Source organism: Ahaetulla prasina, chromosome 15 (genome assembly GCF_028640845.1).
Source record: "Ahaetulla prasina isolate Xishuangbanna chromosome 15, ASM2864084v1, whole genome shotgun sequence".
Classification (NCBI taxonomy): Eukaryota; Metazoa; Chordata; class Lepidosauria; order Squamata; family Colubridae; genus Ahaetulla; species Ahaetulla prasina.
This window is the reverse complement of record NC_080553.1, coordinates 17,754,903-17,775,791: the sequence shown is the minus strand read 5'-3', so window position 1 is coordinate 17,775,791 and position 20,889 is coordinate 17,754,903. Positions and strand designations below refer to the sequence as shown.

The 20,889-nt window shown below is 43.0% G+C and overlaps 1 protein-coding gene and 1 long non-coding RNA gene across 3 annotated transcripts; both read left to right on the top strand.

Annotated features, from left to right (window-relative positions):
- The first annotated feature begins 1,629 nt into the window (after window positions 1-1,629).
- On the top strand, window positions 1,630-4,190 carry LOC131185563 (uncharacterized). The gene is made up of 3 exons (XR_009152184.1): window positions 1,630-1,719; window positions 2,733-2,772; window positions 3,941-4,190. It is a non-coding gene; the product is annotated as an uncharacterized LOC131185563 (long non-coding RNA).
- Window positions 4,191-6,423: 2,233 nt separating this feature from the next.
- PPP1CC (protein phosphatase 1 catalytic subunit gamma) lies at window positions 6,424-19,756 on the top strand. 2 transcript variants are annotated; one of them, XM_058158161.1, is made up of 8 exons: window positions 6,424-6,755; window positions 14,494-14,625; window positions 15,231-15,461; window positions 16,086-16,190; window positions 17,206-17,433; window positions 17,903-18,033; window positions 18,506-18,566; window positions 19,364-19,756. In XM_058158161.1, exons 1-8 carry the CDS (start codon window positions 6,701-6,703, stop codon window positions 19,375-19,377), a joined length of 957 nt encoding a protein of 318 aa, XP_058014144.1. In that variant the 5' UTR covers window positions 6,424-6,700; the 3' UTR covers window positions 19,378-19,756. The 2 variants fall into 2 exon arrangements, with proteins under 2 accessions (XP_058014144.1, XP_058014143.1); XM_058158160.1 differs by having other exon boundaries at window positions 6,425-6,755; window positions 18,506-19,756.
- The last annotated feature ends 1,133 nt before the right edge of the window (window positions 19,757-20,889 follow it).

Sequence of the window (20,889 nt, the reverse complement as noted above, 5' to 3'; positions counted from 1 at the left end):
CGGACAGGAGCTGGCAGAAATTTAAGACAAGCAACATGACTTCTAGAATTTTAAAATCAAGGCTGTTGCTGAAATGAAATCTTTCCCTCAATTATATGACCTCCTGAAGTTATTGTACCTCAACAGTTATTTTTCTTATGATTGATTTATGACAATTTTGGGTGGGAAAGGGGGAGAGCAGTTGTGTTGTTTCTAAACAGTTGAATAGTAAGTTACAAATTATGGTATTGTGACTTTCACTTTTAAAATACTGCTGGGGAAAATGCGTTAACTTGCGGGGGGTGTGAACCAATCTGGAAAACATCTCAAAAGCATTTTAAAGCTGAGAAAAATATATGAAATGTTATTACACTTGAATGCAATCTAGAGGTATACAAACTAGGGAATAGACAAAACACAAAAGAGGCTCTTTTGAAGAGAGGTTGGACTGGGTGCGACTGCTTTCTTGTTCTAAAAAAAGCGCAGTACATGAAATGTACAGAGTCACTGTCTGAACTTTGCACACATTTACAGTATAATGTTGCACTAAAAAGTACATTAGCAATTGGAAGTACAATTGCAGAAGTATCCAAAAATTACAAAGTGTGTGTCTCATGGTCACATTGTAAAACTGTGGATATTGCATGACCGTTTGTCATGTGCTGTTTCATGATCCTGCTGAGCGAGAGTTGGATTTGGGGGACTTTGTGGTGCTTCATACATGGAAGGAGTTCAAATTTGCAAGAAAAGTTGATATACTGTCAGAAAGGTGAGCAACAGACGGAACAGAATACTAGATCAACTCCCATGTTGATCACATGTATATTATATCACATGTAGTAGATCAATTCCCATAGTTCCTACCCAGCAACCACATAGGAATCAGTGCGGAGGCTTTCTCATGTGATAATCTTCCAGACATTGGGAACAATTGACAGAGAGATGCATGGAACAGCATATTAAAAAGTCTATGAATGGGTCCAAGGCTGTCTCTCAGCTGAGGTTCAGTTCAGGTAATACTTCTAAAATCTGCTCATTCATGCTCACACAGTATTTTACATAACAGTTACATCATACCTGAAGACCTGCCAGCCAGTTTATCCTAATAGAACAGTTAAGAGGAAAATGTGAAGATGAAAACAAATATAGACAGCCACTGCCAGAATAAATAACCATTATCTTCACATGTGTCATCACCAGCAGACTTAATTCATGAAAACGTAAGAACGTGGAAAGAGCACAGCTACATCCGTGTATCCCAGAATTCAATTGTCCCAGATGTCTTGGGAAAATCCACAATAAAAACCCAACTACAATAATCCTTAGATTGGGTTCTTACACGCTGTGCTAAGAAGGGAGCCAGTTATCAGGTAGGCCCCAGAGGTGGGGGCGGCTTACACTATGTTAAGCAAAAGAGTTATGACTAGCTCGCTCCTGGTTGTCCAGAGATTAAGTTAGTAAGAATTGTTTGAGACAAAGATAGTAAAATCGACAATGAGGCTTTAAATCTCAGCTAGCCTTCTCACTCATAATAATACATTGCATTGCCATGACAGTTCTAATTTATTTTATTTTTTAAAAGGGGGGAAATGAAAAAATCGGTCAACATAGCAATTAAAAGATGGTCTTATTCAGAATTCTATTCAGGTTTGTTCTCTTCCACTTCCGTTATCCTCTTCCAACCCCGGTCTGTGACCACAAAGCAGGCTACAGCCTTACTGAGAGGAAGAGGGAAAAAAGGTAAGGAAAGAGAAAATTTTCACCACTGAGTCTCTCCACTTGAAAAAAAAGTGTAGTTTCCTCCTCTTGCGTCACTTCCTGCCTCCTCAATTGTGCAGGAAAGTGTTGCCACACTAAAAGCTCTTAACAGTGCTCCTGTCACTCTTTTGCTATTTTAAAAATGTCAGATGGAAAGTTCTTCCTGACTTTACAAAACCTATTGCGCAGTTTTATTTTTCTGATCATTCATGTTGTCTCTTGATGCTCAGTACATTTTATTTTATTTTATTTTATTTGTCACAACATTATATATAAGCATAAGCATGAAATAACTATATGATATATAAGCATATATATAACCATAAGTATGTAATAACTATATGAAATTGTATACAATCAAAGGGAACATTAGGACCGGAACAGTAGGCACATTGGTGCTCTTATGCACGCCCCTTACATCTAGAGAATTTCAACGTTTGGAATATCTTCCCAAGACAAGCTTTGTTAGGATAATTTTATATATTCTCCTGTTTGACATACCTTTGTTCAGTAAAGCCATATTTTGAATTTATTTCATAAAAAACAGACAGTGGCCATTACGTAAATATGATGTCCACACAATGATTTTAATGTGTCACAAATTTAACAGATTAACAGAGTTGGAAGGGACCTTGTAGGTCATCTAGTTCAGGGGTCTCCAACTTTAGTCACTTTAAGGCTTATGGACTTCAACTCCCAGAGTTCCTCAGCCAGCTTTGCTGGAACTCTGGGAGTTGAAATCCACAAGCCTTAAAGTGACTAAGGTTGGAGACCCATGATCTAGTCCACCCACACCATGACCCCGCCCAAGCAGGAGACCCTACACACCATTTCTGACAAAGGGCAGTCCAATCTTTTCTTGAAAGTCTCGTGATGAAGCTCCCACAACTTCCGAAGGCAACTTCTGTTCCACTGTCAGAAAGTTCCTCCTCATTTCTAGGCTGAATCTCTCCTAAAAAATTAAATTACAGCTTAATTATTTTTTTTACTTTAAGAGGCAGACATGTGCCAGGATCTTCAGTAATCAGCAACCCGGTAAGACCACAAAAAGCATCCACAAAGAAAAGAAAAATACAAAAGGAAAATTAAACAGACAAGCCTTTCCAAATTGGGGATTTGGAGAAGGAGGCAGCAGTGAAAGAAATGCAAAGCTAGAGAGCAGAAGTAATAAGGTCACCCTGCATTATTTAGCCAAATTGTCATTCAAGGCTTGAGAAATGTCAAGAGAGAGGAAGAAAAGTTTGTGGGTGCTTAGTTTTGTCAAGCAATGCAAACATAAGAGATTAAGAGGGGATTTCCTTGGAATGTGTGCTCATTAGATCCCTTTGGTGTCCCAAAGAGTTATTTGGGGGCAAATGGGGGGGGGATTTCATACATTTAGGATTCACTTCTGTACACCAAGTTCTCACTAAACACATTAAGAATAGAAAGATGACACTAAACTGCGGAACTACAAAAAGGGCTTGTGGTATTTTGTTTGGGTTTCTTTTATTGGCACAATTATAGCTTTGCAAAGGAAGCTAAATTTTCTTCGCTAAGAATAACTCGTTCCATAAGGCAGTTTTGTTAAAACTTAGTTGTTAAAACTTGCCTAGTCCTAAGGAATGTTGTTGCTTTTAACCATTTAGTCATGTCCGACTCTTGGTGACTTTATAGGCAAGCGTTCTCCGTGCTATAAAGTCCCTAAAGGAATACTACTGCCTAATAAATAGGATGGTGGGATAATTCAGGTAGAATAGTATGCCAGAAACACAGCTGAATTACAGAATTGAAAAAAAAAAGGATATGAACATTTTAATATATTTAAATTTTTAAATAAGGAATTTTTCTATTGGTGGCAGGGAAGATCCTATTGGCAATAAGTACAATGAAGTAAAAAAAAAATTAAGGGAACCTGGCAGGATAGAAGGAATAATTACGGGTACAATGACCTAGGCAGCAAAGTGATATATTTTCTAGTGAAGTTGATTTTATCTATTGAAGAAGCAATAGATCCAGAGAAGGAATTATATGTGTCCCAGAACAAGGAAAAGAAGCTTTGGAACTCAGAATTAATTCAAATTTAACTAACGAGATGAGATGGAGACGGAAGGAGAGGAAGAGAGAGAGAGAGAGAAATTCCGATGACTTCTTATATTTCTTCTGCAGTTTGATTTAAGTCCTATTGCCCAGACTTAATCCACTTTTTTTTTTGTTATTTTAGGTAGAACCATATTCTGCGCATGGTGTACGATTTAACCCAGATGACCTCTATTTTCTTGGTACTGACTCTTTCTTCCTGACTTATTTCAAGACAAGATGACACTGCAGCTTTTCTCAAGCTCCCTGCCTCGGCTCAAAGACTTACCAGTTCCACCACTGATAATGACATAGTTACAGTTAATGTTATTACATAATCGCCTCTGTGTTCCCTACGCGTGTTCCAAAAATAAGTCCTCAGAGGAGAAATATTTACTTAATATTTAAACACTAGAGCTGACATCCTTTGAGAGAGAAAAAACTGCCCTAACCATTCAGGTAGTCCTAAATGCAGTAATTAAACCACATTTGGCCAAACGTTAAAAACCAAAACAATTAAAACATTGGACATTCTTTCTCCTTGCCAATGAAATTAAATGTATTATTCCCACTTGGTTGATTCTAATTGCTCTGAAGTTTTCCCCTGACAATTTCTGCCACATCCCAGCATAAGGCTATGAAAGCTATTCAGCAGTGGGTCAATTGGAAAGGACAAAATTTGGCCTTGACATCTGCCATAATAATAGTACATACTTATAACACTGTCACTCATGGACTGCCAATCCTCCATCCATGCATCAGAAATAGCATTGGAAAGCCTCCCGGATGTTCGAAGCACCAAAATAAAATAGATTTATGGGGGGAAAAGGTATGGAAGGAAGGGAAAGCCCCAAAATAATTCAGGAAAGATTAGGGATGTGCAGTGGCAGCAGAATATGTGGGTGGGTGCGAAGGGAATACATAATGTGCTATACAGCATTAGTGCTGACTTAGGGTTTCGGGATTGAGGTTGGCTCTGCTTCCTATCGCTGATCTCCCATTTGCTCTTAAAAATTTAATCTTCTGGGCCCAAACGATGCTGGTTTTAGCTGCTTTTAGCCTAGAAATGAGGCACATTTTTGGAAAAAAGAGCAAGATTCGTGCTGCAGCTTTCTGGATTCAGAAAGCCTCGATTCATGTTGAGCTTCACGTAGGATGATGCAAAGGCAAATATTCCTGCTTTAGTGCTAAATACTGCAAAAAGGGTCAATTGCAATTGCATTTTTTAAAAAAACAAATCCCTTTTACCTTTTGCTAAGTGACCCATCCCTTCTTCGAAATGTTTCTGCACAGAAGTGCTGGGGTGGTGGTGTTTGCCATTCCCTCAAAGGAGACAGAACTCTGTGCATTCTCAAGCGTGTTCTTTCCTTTCACTCAGCCTGTGAGCAAAATTGTCATGGATTTTTTTGGGGGGCTTTTTTTGGAGCGGGGAGGTCACATTTGGGGAAATGGGTTGCAATCCCAGGGGAAAGGAAGGAGGAAAGAGGTTTTCCTTGTCAAATGGAAAAACCACTTTTTTTCCTGGAACCTAATACTGATAAATCTTGTCCATCCATCGACTGACTTAAACAGTTCCCTTTTCCTTTCGACATCCTCCTGGCTCCCATCTTGCACAGGGTGAAAAACCACAAATTCTGCAACACGTTTGCATGTGAGAAGGTTTGCAGTTGCGGCTACAGCTTTTTGCATGGGTTTTAATCTTTTATTTTATTTTAATACTTTAGGACCCCAAGACTTCCTGAACCTCCTTTTTTATTTTTTTTGGCTTTTTTTCCCACTGTGGGGGAGCTTTGGCAGGTGTGGCTACGAGTTCGAATCCTGGGGACTTTTGCACCAACTCACAATTGATTTAATTCAGTCTCTCAGTTCAGCACCTGGACAGCTTCTCTATTTTATTTTTTTTAAAGGCTTTTAGAGTCGGTGCACTCTGCCCTTCACCCTCAACCCCTTCATAGGTGATGGGAGGCTGAAAGTAAAACGAGAACTCTGCACGTGCCCAAGGGAACTCTTTCCTTGAACCCCCACCTGATCGATTATTAAAGCAGGACAGTCTTTTTTTTTTTGCCCCCTCAGAGGGTCCTGCCTTAAGCAGAACGCCGTTCCTTCTCTCTCCCGTCCCTCTTTCCCCTTCTCTCTGCCTCAGATTTCCATTATTTTCCCCTTTTCTTTGGCTTCTCCCCTCAGACAGAAACAAGAGAGAGAGAGAGAAAGATGGGGTGGGGGTGGGGACGGGGACTCTTTTTCCGCTCTCCCCCTCCCGCTCCCTTTCTTTCTATCTCTTCCCCCCTTCCCCAGGCGGAAGGATCGCGGGCGCGCGACTGAGTGAGGTAGCCCGAGCGGGAGGGGGAGGGAGAGCGCGCGCGAGAGAGCGCGAGCGAAAGAAAGAGAGAGAGAGAGAGAGAGAGCGGCCGGGGGTGGGAGGGGGAGAAAGCCAACGAGCGAGCGGCAGAAAAGAAGACGTGTGCGTGTGCGCGCGCGCGCGCGCACACGTGCCGCAGCTCCTTCGCCTCAAAGCTTCCCGCTCTTGACCCAGAAAGAAGTCCCGGCGGCCGCTTCCTCCGGTATCCCTGCGCCTTCCAACCCCCCCCCCCCTCCCACCCCGAAGGAGGCGACTGGGGCGAGGGGAGGACCGAGGCGGCCATTTTGTTCGCCGCCGTCGCCGGGGATGCTGCTGGGCTGCTGAGGCGGGCGCGATCGGCGCGGAGGGGCGAGAGAGAGCGAGCGAGCGAGGGGAGAGAAGAGGGATCCGAGGGAGGCCGGGCGAGAGGGTCGCGGTGGTGGGCGGAGGCGAGGGAGGCAAGCGCCGGCTCGGGAGCCGGGGGCGGCCGCGGCGAAGGAGGAGGAGGAGGAGGAAGTCGACCCGGCGGGCTCCGGCTTGGCTCCTTCCCCAGCCCGCGGAGAGGCGATGGCGGATATTGACAAGCTCAACATCGACAGCATCATCCAACGGCTGCTGGAGGGTGAGGAGGGGCGGCTCTGGGGAAGGGGAGGGAAGGGAGGGGGTCCGCAGCGCAGGAAGGCGCCCGGAGGGAGTGGGAGGATCTGCGCCCCCATTTGGAGATCGGGGGAGGGGGTGGCGACCCCCTCCCCGAAAGGACACTCCAGTTGGGGTCGCTTCCCCTTCAGGAGGGGTAAGACACCCCCCCCCAAACGACGCTCTTCTTTTTATGGGGGGGCCCTCCCCCATCGGCCCCCTCCTCGTTGAAGGCCGCCCCCACCTTCTTCTCTCTGCCCCCCCTCCCCTTATCCGAAAATCGGGGTTCCCCTCTCACGAATTTTGGGGTGTGGGGGGGGGGGTTGAGGAATCAGAAGCGCTTTGGACAAAGGAAGGCTGGGAAATGGGGAGGGGGCGGGCAGAGGGCGCGAAGATGACCCCCCCCACACACACCCACCTTAAAGAGGGGCTTTTTGGGGGGGGCTTGAAAGCTGTTGGGGTGAAGAGAAGAAGGGGTGCTCAGTGGAGGGAAGGGGATACCTGTGGGTGGGTTGGATGGAGCCTTGTTTACCTGCTGGGGGGCGGGGGCTGTCTCTGTTTAATGTGTTTTATTCTCTTCAAAACCCCCCCCAATATTTCTATTATTAGGGATGCATTTTAAGGCTGTCCGATAAAGAGGATGGGAGAGGCTTTGCTGAATGATGATGCGTGAGGGGCAGGCAGTTAAAAGAGGTCTGAATCATTGGGCCAAATATGGTAGAAGGGGGAGAAATTTATGGTTGTGTGTGTGTGGCTCACACACACACACACACACACACACACACACACAAACACACTGAGACGTATAAATAAACACGAGTGCTGTATGTAATTAATGAAAAACGCAAAGTCAGGATGATGTAGGTCTGCTGCGCGTTACCCATTAGGAAAAAAAGGGGTCAAGGTGCGAATATTTTTTTATTTTTTTTTGCCTTCGCCTCTTGATTTTCCTTAGAAAAACAAGATGTGTTTTGGAATGTTCTTTGCAGGGAAACGGTTTGTGTATTCCTGATTCCTGGTTTGTGTATTCCTTTCTCTGGAGCGTCTCAATCACCCAGGTCATGGTTGTCCCAAAGGTACCTTTTCCAAAAGGCAATTGGACTTCCTTGGTGTTTTTCTCCACCCCCCCTTTAAAAAATGTTTCGCTTCTCCTCCAAGAAGCTTCTTCAGATCTGAATCGAAAAAGCACCCTTGGAATCCAAGAGCCTGCTAGTTGGGTTGCAGTTTGGGATCGGGTTGGGTTGCTGGGTTTTGCAACACAAGTGGGAAGTTGCTAAACATAATTTTATTCTGGTTCTGGCTGCATCTATTTGATTCGAAGCCAGTGAAATGGTGGCCCAATACTAACTTAACGTGTGAAAACGTCGGCTCAGGAGATAACTTTGAGCAGTCTCCCTCAGCTGAGGAACCTTACTAAGTTGTTATTATAAGAGAAGAAGTGATAGGGGGGAATGCTGTATATGTCTGTTTGGGCTTCTAGGGTGAGATATCCCGAAGTAACATAAATAAGAAGGATGAGGTGAAAGTAGGCCCCTCTGCAGTGAAGGAAAAACAGAAGAGTAGGAACGGAGGATTTCTGAAGGGGTGTGGAATAAAATGCCCGTCTTTCCCCAGGGTCCAAAAGCTGAAATTGCATGTGGTTTTGATCTCCTTATCCTGCAGTCCTTCTGCCTGGGCTTCATTGCGTTCCTTTGGCAAAGTTGTGAGAGGAAGGGAGGAAACCCTCCTGGTGGAGTTGCATCCAAGATTCAGAGCCCCAGAGCCAGCCTCATCTTTCAGATTGCCCAAAGTTTTTGTACATGGTACATTTTATACTTGGACGGTGGAGCTCTTACATGCCTCCCTAGTCTGCTCTTTCTTAGAATAGGAGCATAAGCAGTTTGTAGTGTCTGGTAGGTCTCTCTTTGTTTTGCCCTCTTTAACATAGGTGGAGTCTCGCTCGGAGGCAAGAAAGAGATTGTTGGTTAGGCCAGTCTTCCTGACACTGTGTGATTGCTAGTCCAGGGAATTATGAGGGCGTAAAAATGTTGCTCGCCTGCCTGTGCCCGTCTATTATGGCCATTAACTTTAAAAATAGGCCTGCTTCTTTGAGCTGGACTGAACATTTTGCTTGCAAACAAAATTACAGACTTAATCCAAGCATTATGACATCAGTGTGACATTTTGATTACTCTAAACTCCGGTGCTGGGTTCCAGGTGGCTCCTCTCATCTGAACAATTTGGCGGAGTGATCCAAGTGCTTTTCTGGGGCACTTCCAAGCTACAACGTTCTGTACGTTTGGGGTATTTGTCTCCAGTTTTCATTGCAGGAGGCTAGCCTTAGATTAAACTTGAGTTGGGTGACTAGACCTGATGATCAACATTCTTTCCAGCAACAAGCAAAAATTATAAGGCAGCTACTGGGTTGAGCCAACCTTATCTGAGTCCATTCCGGACTAATAACTGAATTTGGGGATTTAAATTCCATCAAATGAAAACGACTGTCTAAAATAATATGAACTGGGCCACCTATGTATCCTTTCTATGATGTGCCTTTCACTAATCCTTCTCCTTTAGGTTTGCTGAAAGACCATTGAAAAAGTTAGCAATGTAAAAAATGACTGGATTTGTAAATTCAAGATGTTTGATATTAGCCTAGATAGAACTTTTTTTAAAAAAATCAAACCCTTCCAGTATTATTAGAGCTGTTCTTGCAGGCTTAGGAAAAATGGTTGCTTAATCATCTCCCTCCATTTGTTTAACAAATTTAAATTTCAGATGACAACAGCATGAGTTCAGTATAGATTAATTTTTGGTGCCCTTTAATGCAACGTGAGTTTTAAATTGGCTGTGTACACATAACTTGGAGGGATAAACAGGGCATATTTATACCTCTATTATCTTCTATTAATAGAAATCTTATTGCTACTTAATGCTGCATCTCTACTAATATAATTTAAATTATGCAGCAGTGAGGGAATTTTTAAAAAAAATTATTTTCCCTTGGAGCTGATTAGCTATAAAAGTATCTCATATTCTTTTTTTCTTCTGCATCGGTCATCTCAACCCCAACACTTCGGGCTCTAAAATGCATCTCGGAGCATCTTAGAGAAGGATGCTTCCTGTGTTTACCTTGTTCTTTGAAGAGTTGCAATAAGATCATGGGGTTTAGTAGTTGCTACAAAAAGAGCTCAAAGCTTTAGCTCTCCTGCTTCCTTTCAGATCCAAGAAGAGGAACGTGAAAGTGCTGGCTTTTGTTCTACAAAGTGCAGCTTCATATCATTTCTGAACTTTGGAAGGGTGGTATCACCATAAAATATAATTAGAACTAAAAGCTCTCTGGTCTGTCTGCATGCATGCTTGAGTTCTCCATATTTGGTTAATGCAGAGAACTCAAACTTTCAACCCCACGAATACAATTTTAAAAAAGAGGTAGTTTTGCACTCAGAGCAGCCAGTTTGATTTTCATTCTATAGCTGGAAAAGCTACAAGTTCTCAGACAAACATTAGTGACCCTGTTCCAATCTAGCTCTTCTGGCTTTAGGCAGAGCCTACAGACTATTATAGATCTGTCTGATTAGATGGATACCTGGAGAGAAACAGTCTGTCCAGCCACCTATTTTGTATGACCAGAAAATCTAGTTATTTACTTGCTTATCAAGGCTGGTAAATGTCGAATAGCCTTCTATCTCAGAGCCACATATTTTAATCCTGTCTGGGCCTTTAACAACCAGATGCAAGTGGAAAATTATGGGCTTCTTGTTAGAAGAACAGGCTTTCGCGCTTTCTCACTATTATCTTTCTAAAACTCTTATTTAACCACAGATGACTAATAAAAGTACACATTGCAAACTATTTTATCTGGTCTTCTTTGCAAAAATGGACTTGGCTTTCCTTTTTCTTCTTTAGTTAACTCTGGCTAAATGTTATTGCGTGCAAGTCCCACAAGCCTGAACTCCTGCTTGAGCAGGGGGTTGGACTAGAAGACCTCCAAGGTCCCTTCCAACTCTTGTCATTGTGTTATTTTCATGCCTCCTCTGCGGTGAAGGACTTTATGCTTCCCCCACCCCCAATATTAGGATTTTTCGGGCCATAATATGGCTCTGGCCCGAAAAATCCTAATAGGGAAAAAAAGCCTAAAGTTGATGGCCACAGCACTTGGTGAACGATGGAAGCAAGTTGAAGCCTGCAGAACTAATTAATTTTGATTGTGCAGTTTGTAATTAGCGCTGTTCACTAGTAGTCCAGCTACATGCATGTCGTTGATAAATATTTGCCTCTGGAACAAATTACTAATAAGCCATATATAGGCTGCATCCTAGGCTATGTCTTGCGCCAGAGGCTTTGAGCAACAGAGCAGGTTTGGCTGGCTTCTGCCTGCTGTCTCTCTCTCCTTCTCTCTCTCTTTGCAGGGTAAACAAGTGAAGTTGTCATTAATGAACAGCTGTGATGTGAAAAGATGAATACAAATAGTCCTCGACTTAGGACCACAATTGAGCCCCAAAATTTCCATTCCTAAGTAAAAGATTTGTTGAGTTTGCGACCTTTCTTGCCATAGCTACTATCATAAATGTGAGCCAGTTGTATTTGGATTTTGGTCATGTGACCAAAGGTCTTGAGTGTGAAAAACGGTCCCAAGTCACTTCTTTCAGTGCCGTTGTAACTATGAATGGTCACTAAATGAACTGTTGTAAGTCAAGGACTACCTGTGTAGGTTTCACCTTTTTTTTTTTTAAGAAAGACAACAACGATCAGATTTAAGCATGTGGATATGTTTTTCTCTGGGCATGCAGTAATGAAACTTTTGACTTGCTTTGAAGCCAGTGTGAGGGCACAGTACCATCATCTTGTGAAAAAGGTTGTAAGATTTATGCCTGCCGACGGATACCAAGAGCTGGCTCTGCAACTGCAGCCTTCACGTCCCAGTTTCACTCTCTCAGCCAGCCAGCCAGCCAACTGGCTGTGTCCCTGCCCAACAAGCCATTCCATGGCCTCCCCCCGCCCTCCTCTTGCTCTTTTCCAATTCCACATTCTGTGGCACTGCTTAAGTTCAGTCCTGGGTGGGCTGCTCTGGGAATTATTTTAAAAATATTGTTTGTGCTTCTGCAAATTTAATAGTTTCCTAAACAAACTACCCATTCATTTCTCCCTGGCTCTGTATGGTATCATTTGTGTACTTACTCACCACACCACATTATGCTGGGGAGAATTATAACTTAGACAGAGATTTTCCCTCCCATCTGATAAATAAGTGGTCATCTATTGTTTTCCATAGGCCTTTGTTTTTCTCTGCTGTCTAAATGAATATTAAGTCAAGAGTGGTGTCTATGATTAACTTCTGTGTTGTCCCTCTCTTCGTCAAGGAAGCTGTGCCCTCCACTAAGTTCAGAATATTTTGGTTACAAGTGGGAAGAGCGGATTTCTATAGGATTTGCCTGGCAAAACAGATGTGCAATATTTTTACTCACATGAATGGGCACTAATTCAGGGCACATGCTGTTAAAACATTTAGAACAGACAAAGCTCAAGAGATTATTATTATAGGTTTGAAAGCCACAATAAGTGAGGCTCACTTTCCAGCTTATGGGCTTGTCTGTCTATATCTTATCTATCTATCTCACCTTTCAGCTCTCTTTAAGTATCAAATGTTAGCTTGTGCTGTACTGGCTTAAAAGGGGGAAAAAACGGACAGAGAGAAGTAGGTAAGTTAATTCAGGGTACCACTTCCTGTACAGTATTATATAAAGGTTACATAACAGCCACTAAAGGAAACAACACTCAGAAAGGAGGAATAAAGTGATGCAGGATTCCATCTGAACCAGTCTCATTTTTCTCTCTGTCTGTCCCTTTGATGATGTAGCCAGGTTGCCCAGCCCAGGAACTGTTTTATTTTTAGAGTTAGGGGCTGAAGAGATTTTGCTAAGGACTGTCTCCGTGACAATCCTAGGAGGCCTGTTTTGCACCTCCAATAGTAAAGCACTTCATTTCTGACAATTGTGAAGGGGGTTCGTTAAGAGCGAGTCTTTCTACTCTGCTTATTAGTGGCTAAGATGATTTGACTGAAATCTTGCCTACTGCATTAGAGGAGTTGGACAAATTCAGACGCTTTGGGTTTCTTCAGTGAAAACCAGCTCCTCCGGTAGAGTCAAAGCAACAGACATATATATTCTATATATTCTATAGTCTGGCATATTCTGTTCTATATATTCTATAGTCTGACATATTAGACATATTTGCAGGGATCTTGAAATGATAGCAGCTGATAAGAATTTGCAGTAATACATAAATTATGCTGTAGACAGTTGTGAGGACAATTGTCATTTGGTCACGTTATAAATTGAACTGTAGATCCCCGATTCATCATATGCTCCTTTCAGTCATCAATTGCTAACCACCCCCTAAAGTTTGGTCTTTGGACTTCAAGTTAATTTTAAGACTACTACTTCAATATTTCCTGCCTGGAAAGCTTATTCTGCATTAACACACTTTACTTAATTCTAACACTTAAGATGAAGAAATACCAATTGCCCTGTTGATTTTTTTAATGCAGTTATCTTGGATTGGTTTCTACGGCTGTTTTGCTGTTAGATGCCTGGCAGTTCTGTGAAATACATTTCAGGGTACCTGGTTATATCTTGGGAGCTGAATTTGAAAAAAAAATTATCCACGAATCACTTCTGCCACAGAGCAGCCATGCTGCAATGCAGAAGGAAATGTTTCAGTGAGTTTATGCTAGGTTATGAGTGATAGGAATTTTCATTGCTCCTCCAGTATCTTAACTGCTAACATGACTGACAGAATAAGCTAATTTATAGGGCAAGTATTGGTCAGGTCACAATCTTTATTTCCTGGGAACTCTGCTGGGAGTTTCAACCTGATCCTGATATGGACTCAAAGCAAAGCTTGTTAAACATAATCTTTGAGCTCTTCAGAACTGTCAGTACAACTACTTTAAACTGTTGTGGTTGTGGTTTTTTTTTTTTTTTGCTTGTTTTATGATATAAGACACAGATGAGAGAGAGAATATAAAATCTTGTAATCAAACTCTTGGAGAAGATAATCACAGAAACTCATTTGTTCCCTTTCTGCAAGCATGAAATAGGCATAAATTATGCAAATGAGGCAATTGGTCAGCAGGATTTCTTGATCCTTTGTTCTGCTGATTATGCAAATCTAAAGCTGCTACAATTCCCTTCAATATTTTTGAGAATATTTACATGCGTTTAGAGAATGTGGTTTGACATCTTGAAACAGGGTGCGCTATGATGGTGATTAGTGTACTTACTCTTACACATTGTGAACGGCTTTGGCTTCGAATATCGCTATGCCTGGATAAAGCACTTTTAAACTATACCCACCTATTGCAATAAACTTTACTAATTTTAATAATGCATTAGCAGCTGTGTGTTATAGCCACAATTATTCCACATGCCTCTTTTGAATTTAATAAAGTATGCATTCTTTTCAGAAGGTGCAACTGGACTAAAGTGTAAGGTACACCTTACCTGTGGTACTGATTGCAAAAAATACACACCAACACCACAAAATAGGTTGGCCTGAGCTAGTAGCCAAAAAACAGCTATGCCTATCCCAAATGTTCTGTCGGTGTGAAATGGATTGACGCATTTCATTGAAGAAAGATGTGGGCGGGTGTGTCAAAATCTTCCCTCCTAATAAAAATAATTGATTGGACTTCTACGTATGTACGATGTGCTACAAATAATCCCTTTTTTTTTTCTACACAGTGAGAGGATCCAAACCTGGTAAAAATGTCCAGCTTCAAGAGAATGAAATAAGAGGATTGTGCTTGAAATCTCGGGAGATCTTCCTCAGTCAACCAATTCTGTTAGAACTTGAAGCACCACTTAAAATATGTGGTAAGCACCTTGGCTTTTTTTAAACAGTCTAATAAAGATTCACAGAATTTGTTATGTAATAACTTCAGGCGATTTTAGAAAATGGCAGTAGTAACCTCTTTCAGCCACGTTGCTTGAGGATGAAACTCTGTCTTTGAATAGAGTGCTGAAAAGAACTATTGGATGTAACTAAAAGGAAACAGATTTCAGGAAGATACTGTACTTATTCAGGTTTTCATACACTGTTGAGGTCTCATAGCTGTTCTGTATATTGAAATAGTATATAATCCCTCTAACTTCGCCCATCCTTGCCATGTCCATCTGAGAGGAGGAAGTAGTTATTTCCTTTTTCAGAAATACTGGCATATACTTCTTAGATATAAAACTAGAGGTGAAATTCACACTTTGATCTAATTTACCTTTAAAACCACAGTCATAAATAATGTTCTAAGGTTTGGCATCACAGGGAAATTTGTTGAAAACCTGACTGAGGTCTCTGGTTAACTTTCCTTAATGCTCTTAGGTAACACTCCCTTTAATCTGCATATTTAAAATATAATGCTGTGTTGGACTCTGCTTTAGTGAGCCAAACTGCACTGAAAACGGCTTTCCTCTGCTTGCTTAAGGTGATATCCACGGACAATACTATGACTTACTGCGGCTATTTGAATATGGTGGTTTTCCACCGGAGAGCAACTATCTCTTTCTTGGGGACTACGTTGACCGAGGGAAGCAGTCCTTAGAGACAATTTGCCTCTTGCTGGCCTACAAGATAAAATATCCAGAGAACTTTTTCCTCCTTAGAGGCAACCATGAATGTGCTAGCATTAATAGAATTTATGGCTTTTATGATGAATGTAAGTATGCGTGGTGGTGGTGGGGTGTTTTAAGGACGAATGTGCCCTCATTTTTAACTATGAAATGATCTCTATCCTTCGAGGGAATTGTGCATTAATAGGGTTGCAGAGTTGAGAGGCTACTGGAATAAGGTGAGATGGGACGTCTTTGATCTTTTGTATCACCTTGTAGGCCTCCTGTCACAAAGGCAGAAAATAAATCAATCATGTTCGTTAAGCGAATCCATCTTCCCTGTTGACGATGCTTGTCTGGGAAGCTGTCTGGGAAGGTCGTAAACGCTGGTCACGTGACCCAGTGGGACATTGCAGCCGTTGTAAATATACAACTGGTTGCCAAGCATTCTGTGGCGGTGGGGATGCTGCAGCGGTCATAAGTGCAAGGTCTGGTCATAAGTCAGTTTTTTCAACGCCATTGTAACTTTGAATGGTCACTGAACAAATGGTTGCAAGTCAAGGACTCTATAGAGATCAAGCCAGTCTTAACCGAAGGCAGGCCAGATCAGGCCTAGGAGTAACAGCGTGAGATAGAAAGGAGGGGTGTTTTTTTTTCCTGTTCCCCCTAAACTGCCCTTCTCTGTCACACTTGACTTTGACATGACTTGATTGGCTGGTCCTCTTCCCCAGGTAAAAGAAGATACAACATCAAGCTGTGGAAAACCTTTACAGATTGCTTCAACTGCTTACCAATTGCAGCCATTGTGGATGAGAAAATATTTTGCTGCCACGGAGGTCAGTAATTTTGGATGCTGTCTTAGTAAGTGATCAGAGTTGAATTTCAAGGCATTTTCAGAAACATTTGAACTCGACACTTCATTCCTTAAATATAGCTAACTTATATGACAAGGTTTGAGGGCTACCAATTTATAATCAGCAAATATATATTTTATATATGTGTGTGTGCGTTTGAGAGAGAGATAGATGAGATAATTGCAGGTTACACACTCAGTTCCTGCTGCCTATATAGTATATAAATACTTGTGCTCAAATATTCTCGCCTCTTGTGAGCCCTTTAAATGTTTGGTCTTGCCGTTCCTGCCTTATAATCTAAACATCTGCAGGATGTTTTCAGGCAGAAACCTCAAGCTTGCAGTGTTGGAGGATGTGAGTGGGAGGCTACAGCCGAACAGATGTGTGTGAGAGTAAAAAACACTTGGGCTCAGCAAGGGCAAGGCACTCTTTCATTCGAGACAACGGCACTGGGCCAACGGGAAGCCTATTTTGTGAGCAGTTGATTTGGCGATTCTCTTGGGGACGGCTTGCTCTGGAAGGGGCTGTGACTGTGTACCCTGTTTCCCCCAAAATAAGACATCCCCTGATAATAAACCCAATTGGGCTTTTGCGTGCATGGCAATAAGGCCAAGCGCTTATTTCAGGGTTCAAAAAAAAATTTAAGACAGCGTCTTATTTTCGGGGAAACACGGTAGATCCATGTGAAGTTATGCTGGGGTCTTCCTAGGATTGGATCCAGGTTTAGTTACTCACGACTTAAGTTTCCAAATTGCTCATGTAAAATCTGGGTACATTATCCAAGAAATGGGAGCCCTTTAAGGAATTATTTTTAATTTCTCATGTTCTGTATTACCCTGGTCCTGTATTGGGTCCCTTGGTTGAGCATCACCTCTTAGATGATGCCAGGGCAACAGATCTCGTCCTCCATGTACTTCCGGCTGTGTTGTGTTGTCTTTGCGTTGTGTGCCTCCCGAGCGAGCCGAATTCAAAGCAGCCGCCTCTTAATCCCGCCCAGGCTTATCACCAGATCTCCAGTCGATGGAACAAATCCGACGGATCATGCGGCCCACAGACGTCCCAGACCAAGGCCTCCTTTGTGACCTGCTGTGGTCTGACCCCGACAAGGATGTGCTTGGATGGGGCGAAAACGACCGAGGAGTGTCCTTCACATTTGGGGCCGAAGTGGTGGCAAAGTTCCTTCATAAACACGATTTGGACCTTATATGCAGAGCTCATCAGGTAGGTGGAGTGTCTAGAAAACATTCCCCTCTGCCTCTGGCGTCCGAGTAGCTGCTTGGTTTTAGGAATTCTCTGCCTTCTCTCTCCTGGCTTGGGCTGAGAGAGAACTTCTCAAGATTTGAGAAAGAAATAAGACTCCTGAGCAGGAAAGCACAACCACAGCAAATTGCGTAAATGGAGAAGCCGCTGGCTTTTTCTAACCCTGCCTAAAACACCCCATATTTATGTGGAACACAGTAGCTGGGGCCATTTTGGCACTTGTTGGCGGCTAGTGTTATCCCTGCATTGTGATATAACAGCTGCGGTGCCTGGCGCTGCGGCAATTTCAGTCAGAACCTGTGTGTACCCAGTTCTTGCCTTTTTGCAGCCAGGGGAACCTTTTGCAGGCATTTTCCATTAAAAGGATTTCTGCTTTCCTGCCTTATTCGTCACCCCACCAGTACCAACGGAACCCTCTTTGCCTTTACAGGTAGTTGAAGATGGATACGAGTTCTTTGCAAAAAGGCAGCTGGTAACTCTGTTCTCTGCCCCCAATTACTGTGGGGAGTTTGACAATGCAGGTGCGATGATGAGTGTGGATGAGACTCTAATGTGCTCCTTTCAGGTAAAGTATCTTCGAAAGCTGTGGGTGCTTTGCTTCCCCTCGTTTTAATTTTTTAGCTTTTGTTGAGTGATGGTTTCCTTCCGAGCATTAGCCATTTGAAGGTGTGTTCTGTCTCCTTTATGCTGAGCCATACTAGATCCAGGACAGCTTTTTTAGATTCACCTGGAGCTGTCTCCCCCCCCCCCCCATGGGTGGTGGCTCAGGAACTCTGGGACTTGAAGTCTACAGGTCGTAAAGGAGCCATAGTTCCCCAATCGTGGCTTATGGAGTTGGAAGGAAATGCATTGATCTTTTAAGAGAGAGAGAGAGAGCGAGAGGAAGATGTGATCCTAGTCCACTCTGGGTCTTGGATGGAGTAATTTAGCCCTACCTTTCCAGCTTTGAGCAGACTAGTGTAACTCTACCTGTGTGGTTTCCTTGTAGTAGCTGCCTGCAGAACCTGAATCACTAAATCAGCCAATTGTCATTCCAGATCTTGAAGCCTGCGGAGAAAAAGAAGCCCAACGCAAGCCGGCCAGTAACGCCACCCAGGGGTATGATCACAAAACAAGCAAAGAAATAAGCGCTCTTGGGCCTGCCTGGTTGGGACTTGTACTATATAGTATATAATCTTCATTTTTTAAAAAAACAAAAACCAGAAACCCGGTAACGTGTGTATCAGTCAGCTTGCTAAGACTAGACTTAATGTGTTGTGGTTTTTCTTTCCGATTCATTTTGACGGATGGCATTTGCTGGATGTAGCAGCAAATGGGACTTTCTCCCTTCTGAAGAAGAGTTTTTTTAAAAAAACAAAAAATCGGTCTTTGGAAAGAGAGGGGAAAAAAAACACAACACTTTTTTTTTTTTTTTTGTTCTCGATGTTCCGCTGTACACTTCACAGCACCTCTCCTGCCATTCTGGGTAATTGTACAATTGACTCCTTGAACCGGTAGAGACCAGGTGATATGCAATGCCTGTTTTTATTTTAGGAGCCAACGAGGCACCAGTGTGCCGCGAGACTAGGAAACTTGTATGACCGTCCAGTCGCATACCGTTGATACGATTCACTTGTAAAACGCTTTTGTTTTTAAAGGGTTTGCATTTTCCTTGTCATGTACATGAGTCCCGTTGTCGTCTTTTTCAACCAACCCTCAAAACTTTTGCCAGCTTCACTAGTGTGATGCCTGTTTTAATTGCAGCACCCTAACCCTCCCGTATACTTTGAAATCACAATTTAAAGCCATGATTTTAAGATGTGTGTCTCTGTAAAATTAAGTTGTGCGAGGAAAGACCGGTCAGCAAGGCCCGTAGAGGTGCTCTGGTGTCTTAAGCTGGATTTTTTCCTCTGCAGGAAGGACGACTTGAACTAGCAGAGTAAAGCTGTGAGCAGCTGAAGTTCAGGATTAAAGACTTTTGATACTTCCCTTATATTCAGTGTCGAAGCGGGCTACTGTGCTCTTTTAGCCAGTTCAGAAAGTTGTAACATGTGAAGAGACTTGCCTGAGAATTAGAATTAACTATAGGTTTTGTTTTATTTGCATCTTGAAGACTCGCTCTCTACAAAGCTTAGAAAACAACCAACTACAGCAGTGAACCAGTGTTCACCTGTTTCTATGACTCACAGTTTCTTGTGGTTTTTATTTGTTTTGTTTTTAAAGAAAAACCTGTAATCTTTTTAAACAGATGACAGTGTACAATACAAATGTGGTAAAATGCCTATTAAATGAGTAACTTGTTAAATTTTCATGATGTTGGGTTTTTTTTCAGCATCGCATTCATGAAAAGTCACTTGAAACTCCCTCGCCATATAATAATAATAAAAATAACAACATGTACCATGTCCAAGAATTTTATAAGATACACCAACAAATTGCAGCTTCCTGCAATAACACCAGCAGAACTGCAAAAAACTCCGCTACTTGGAACATCGTACATCTTAAGAAGGTACTTGGTTGATACCTAGGACTCTGGCAGCAACCCGTATCAACCATTAGCACCAGTCAGTAGTATTTGTGATGCCGTTTTGAATGTTCAGTTGACTGAGTTTCAAGTTTAATGAATAAAAGAGATAATAATAATAATCCTATCTAGAGGTGAGAACTTTGTAAAGGGAGCCTCCAGAAGGGCCCCGGGCATTTTCCTCGTAGGATGAGTAAATTTGGGGCTCTGGGATTTAGGGTGTTTGATGGGAGGCAGGGCCACCCCAGCCTCTGATCAAGAGGTGAATCATCACAGTGGAGAAAGCCGTCCACTTTTGGAAGCAGCTTCCGCTGCAGGTCCAGTCAAGGTGTAAGTATTGGGTGGGCAGAAGACTGCTCTGGTGTCCCATGAAGGAGGCCGCCTTTTTACCCAAACTGGAGCAAGCCAGTAGAGACCATGGAGCACTGCCCCTCCCACCCCTTAATATGGGCCACAGGCAGAAGCAGCAAGGGCCGGTCAAACTGGTGGCCTTACAAAAGGTGCCACCAGGAGGGGCTAAGGTGCTATGCATTTACTAACATTTTACTTCTCGGCTCCCAAATGAAAGGAAGGGAGATGGGCGGCTGACGTTTTGTCTGCAACCACAGATCAAAGCATCGCAGCTAGTGGTCCTTAACTAGAGCAGCCCACCCGGGTTAGAACTGGGGGGGGGAAGAGGAGTGGGCTTTAGGGCAAAAGGGGTGGGGAAAACCCGGGAAGTTCAAGCCACCCACTCCACCTCCTCCCCAGGCCCCCTCCCGCTCTGGAGGTGCCAGCCGAAAGGCGCCGCGCCAAGGGACCCGCAGCCCTTAAACCACAGCGGGCTTGCCTGGCATGGGTTGGGGGCCAGGCTGGCTAGCCTCACGTGCCAATGGGGCTGAAGCCGACCTTTTGCCCGGGATGTTCTCCCGCCTGGCT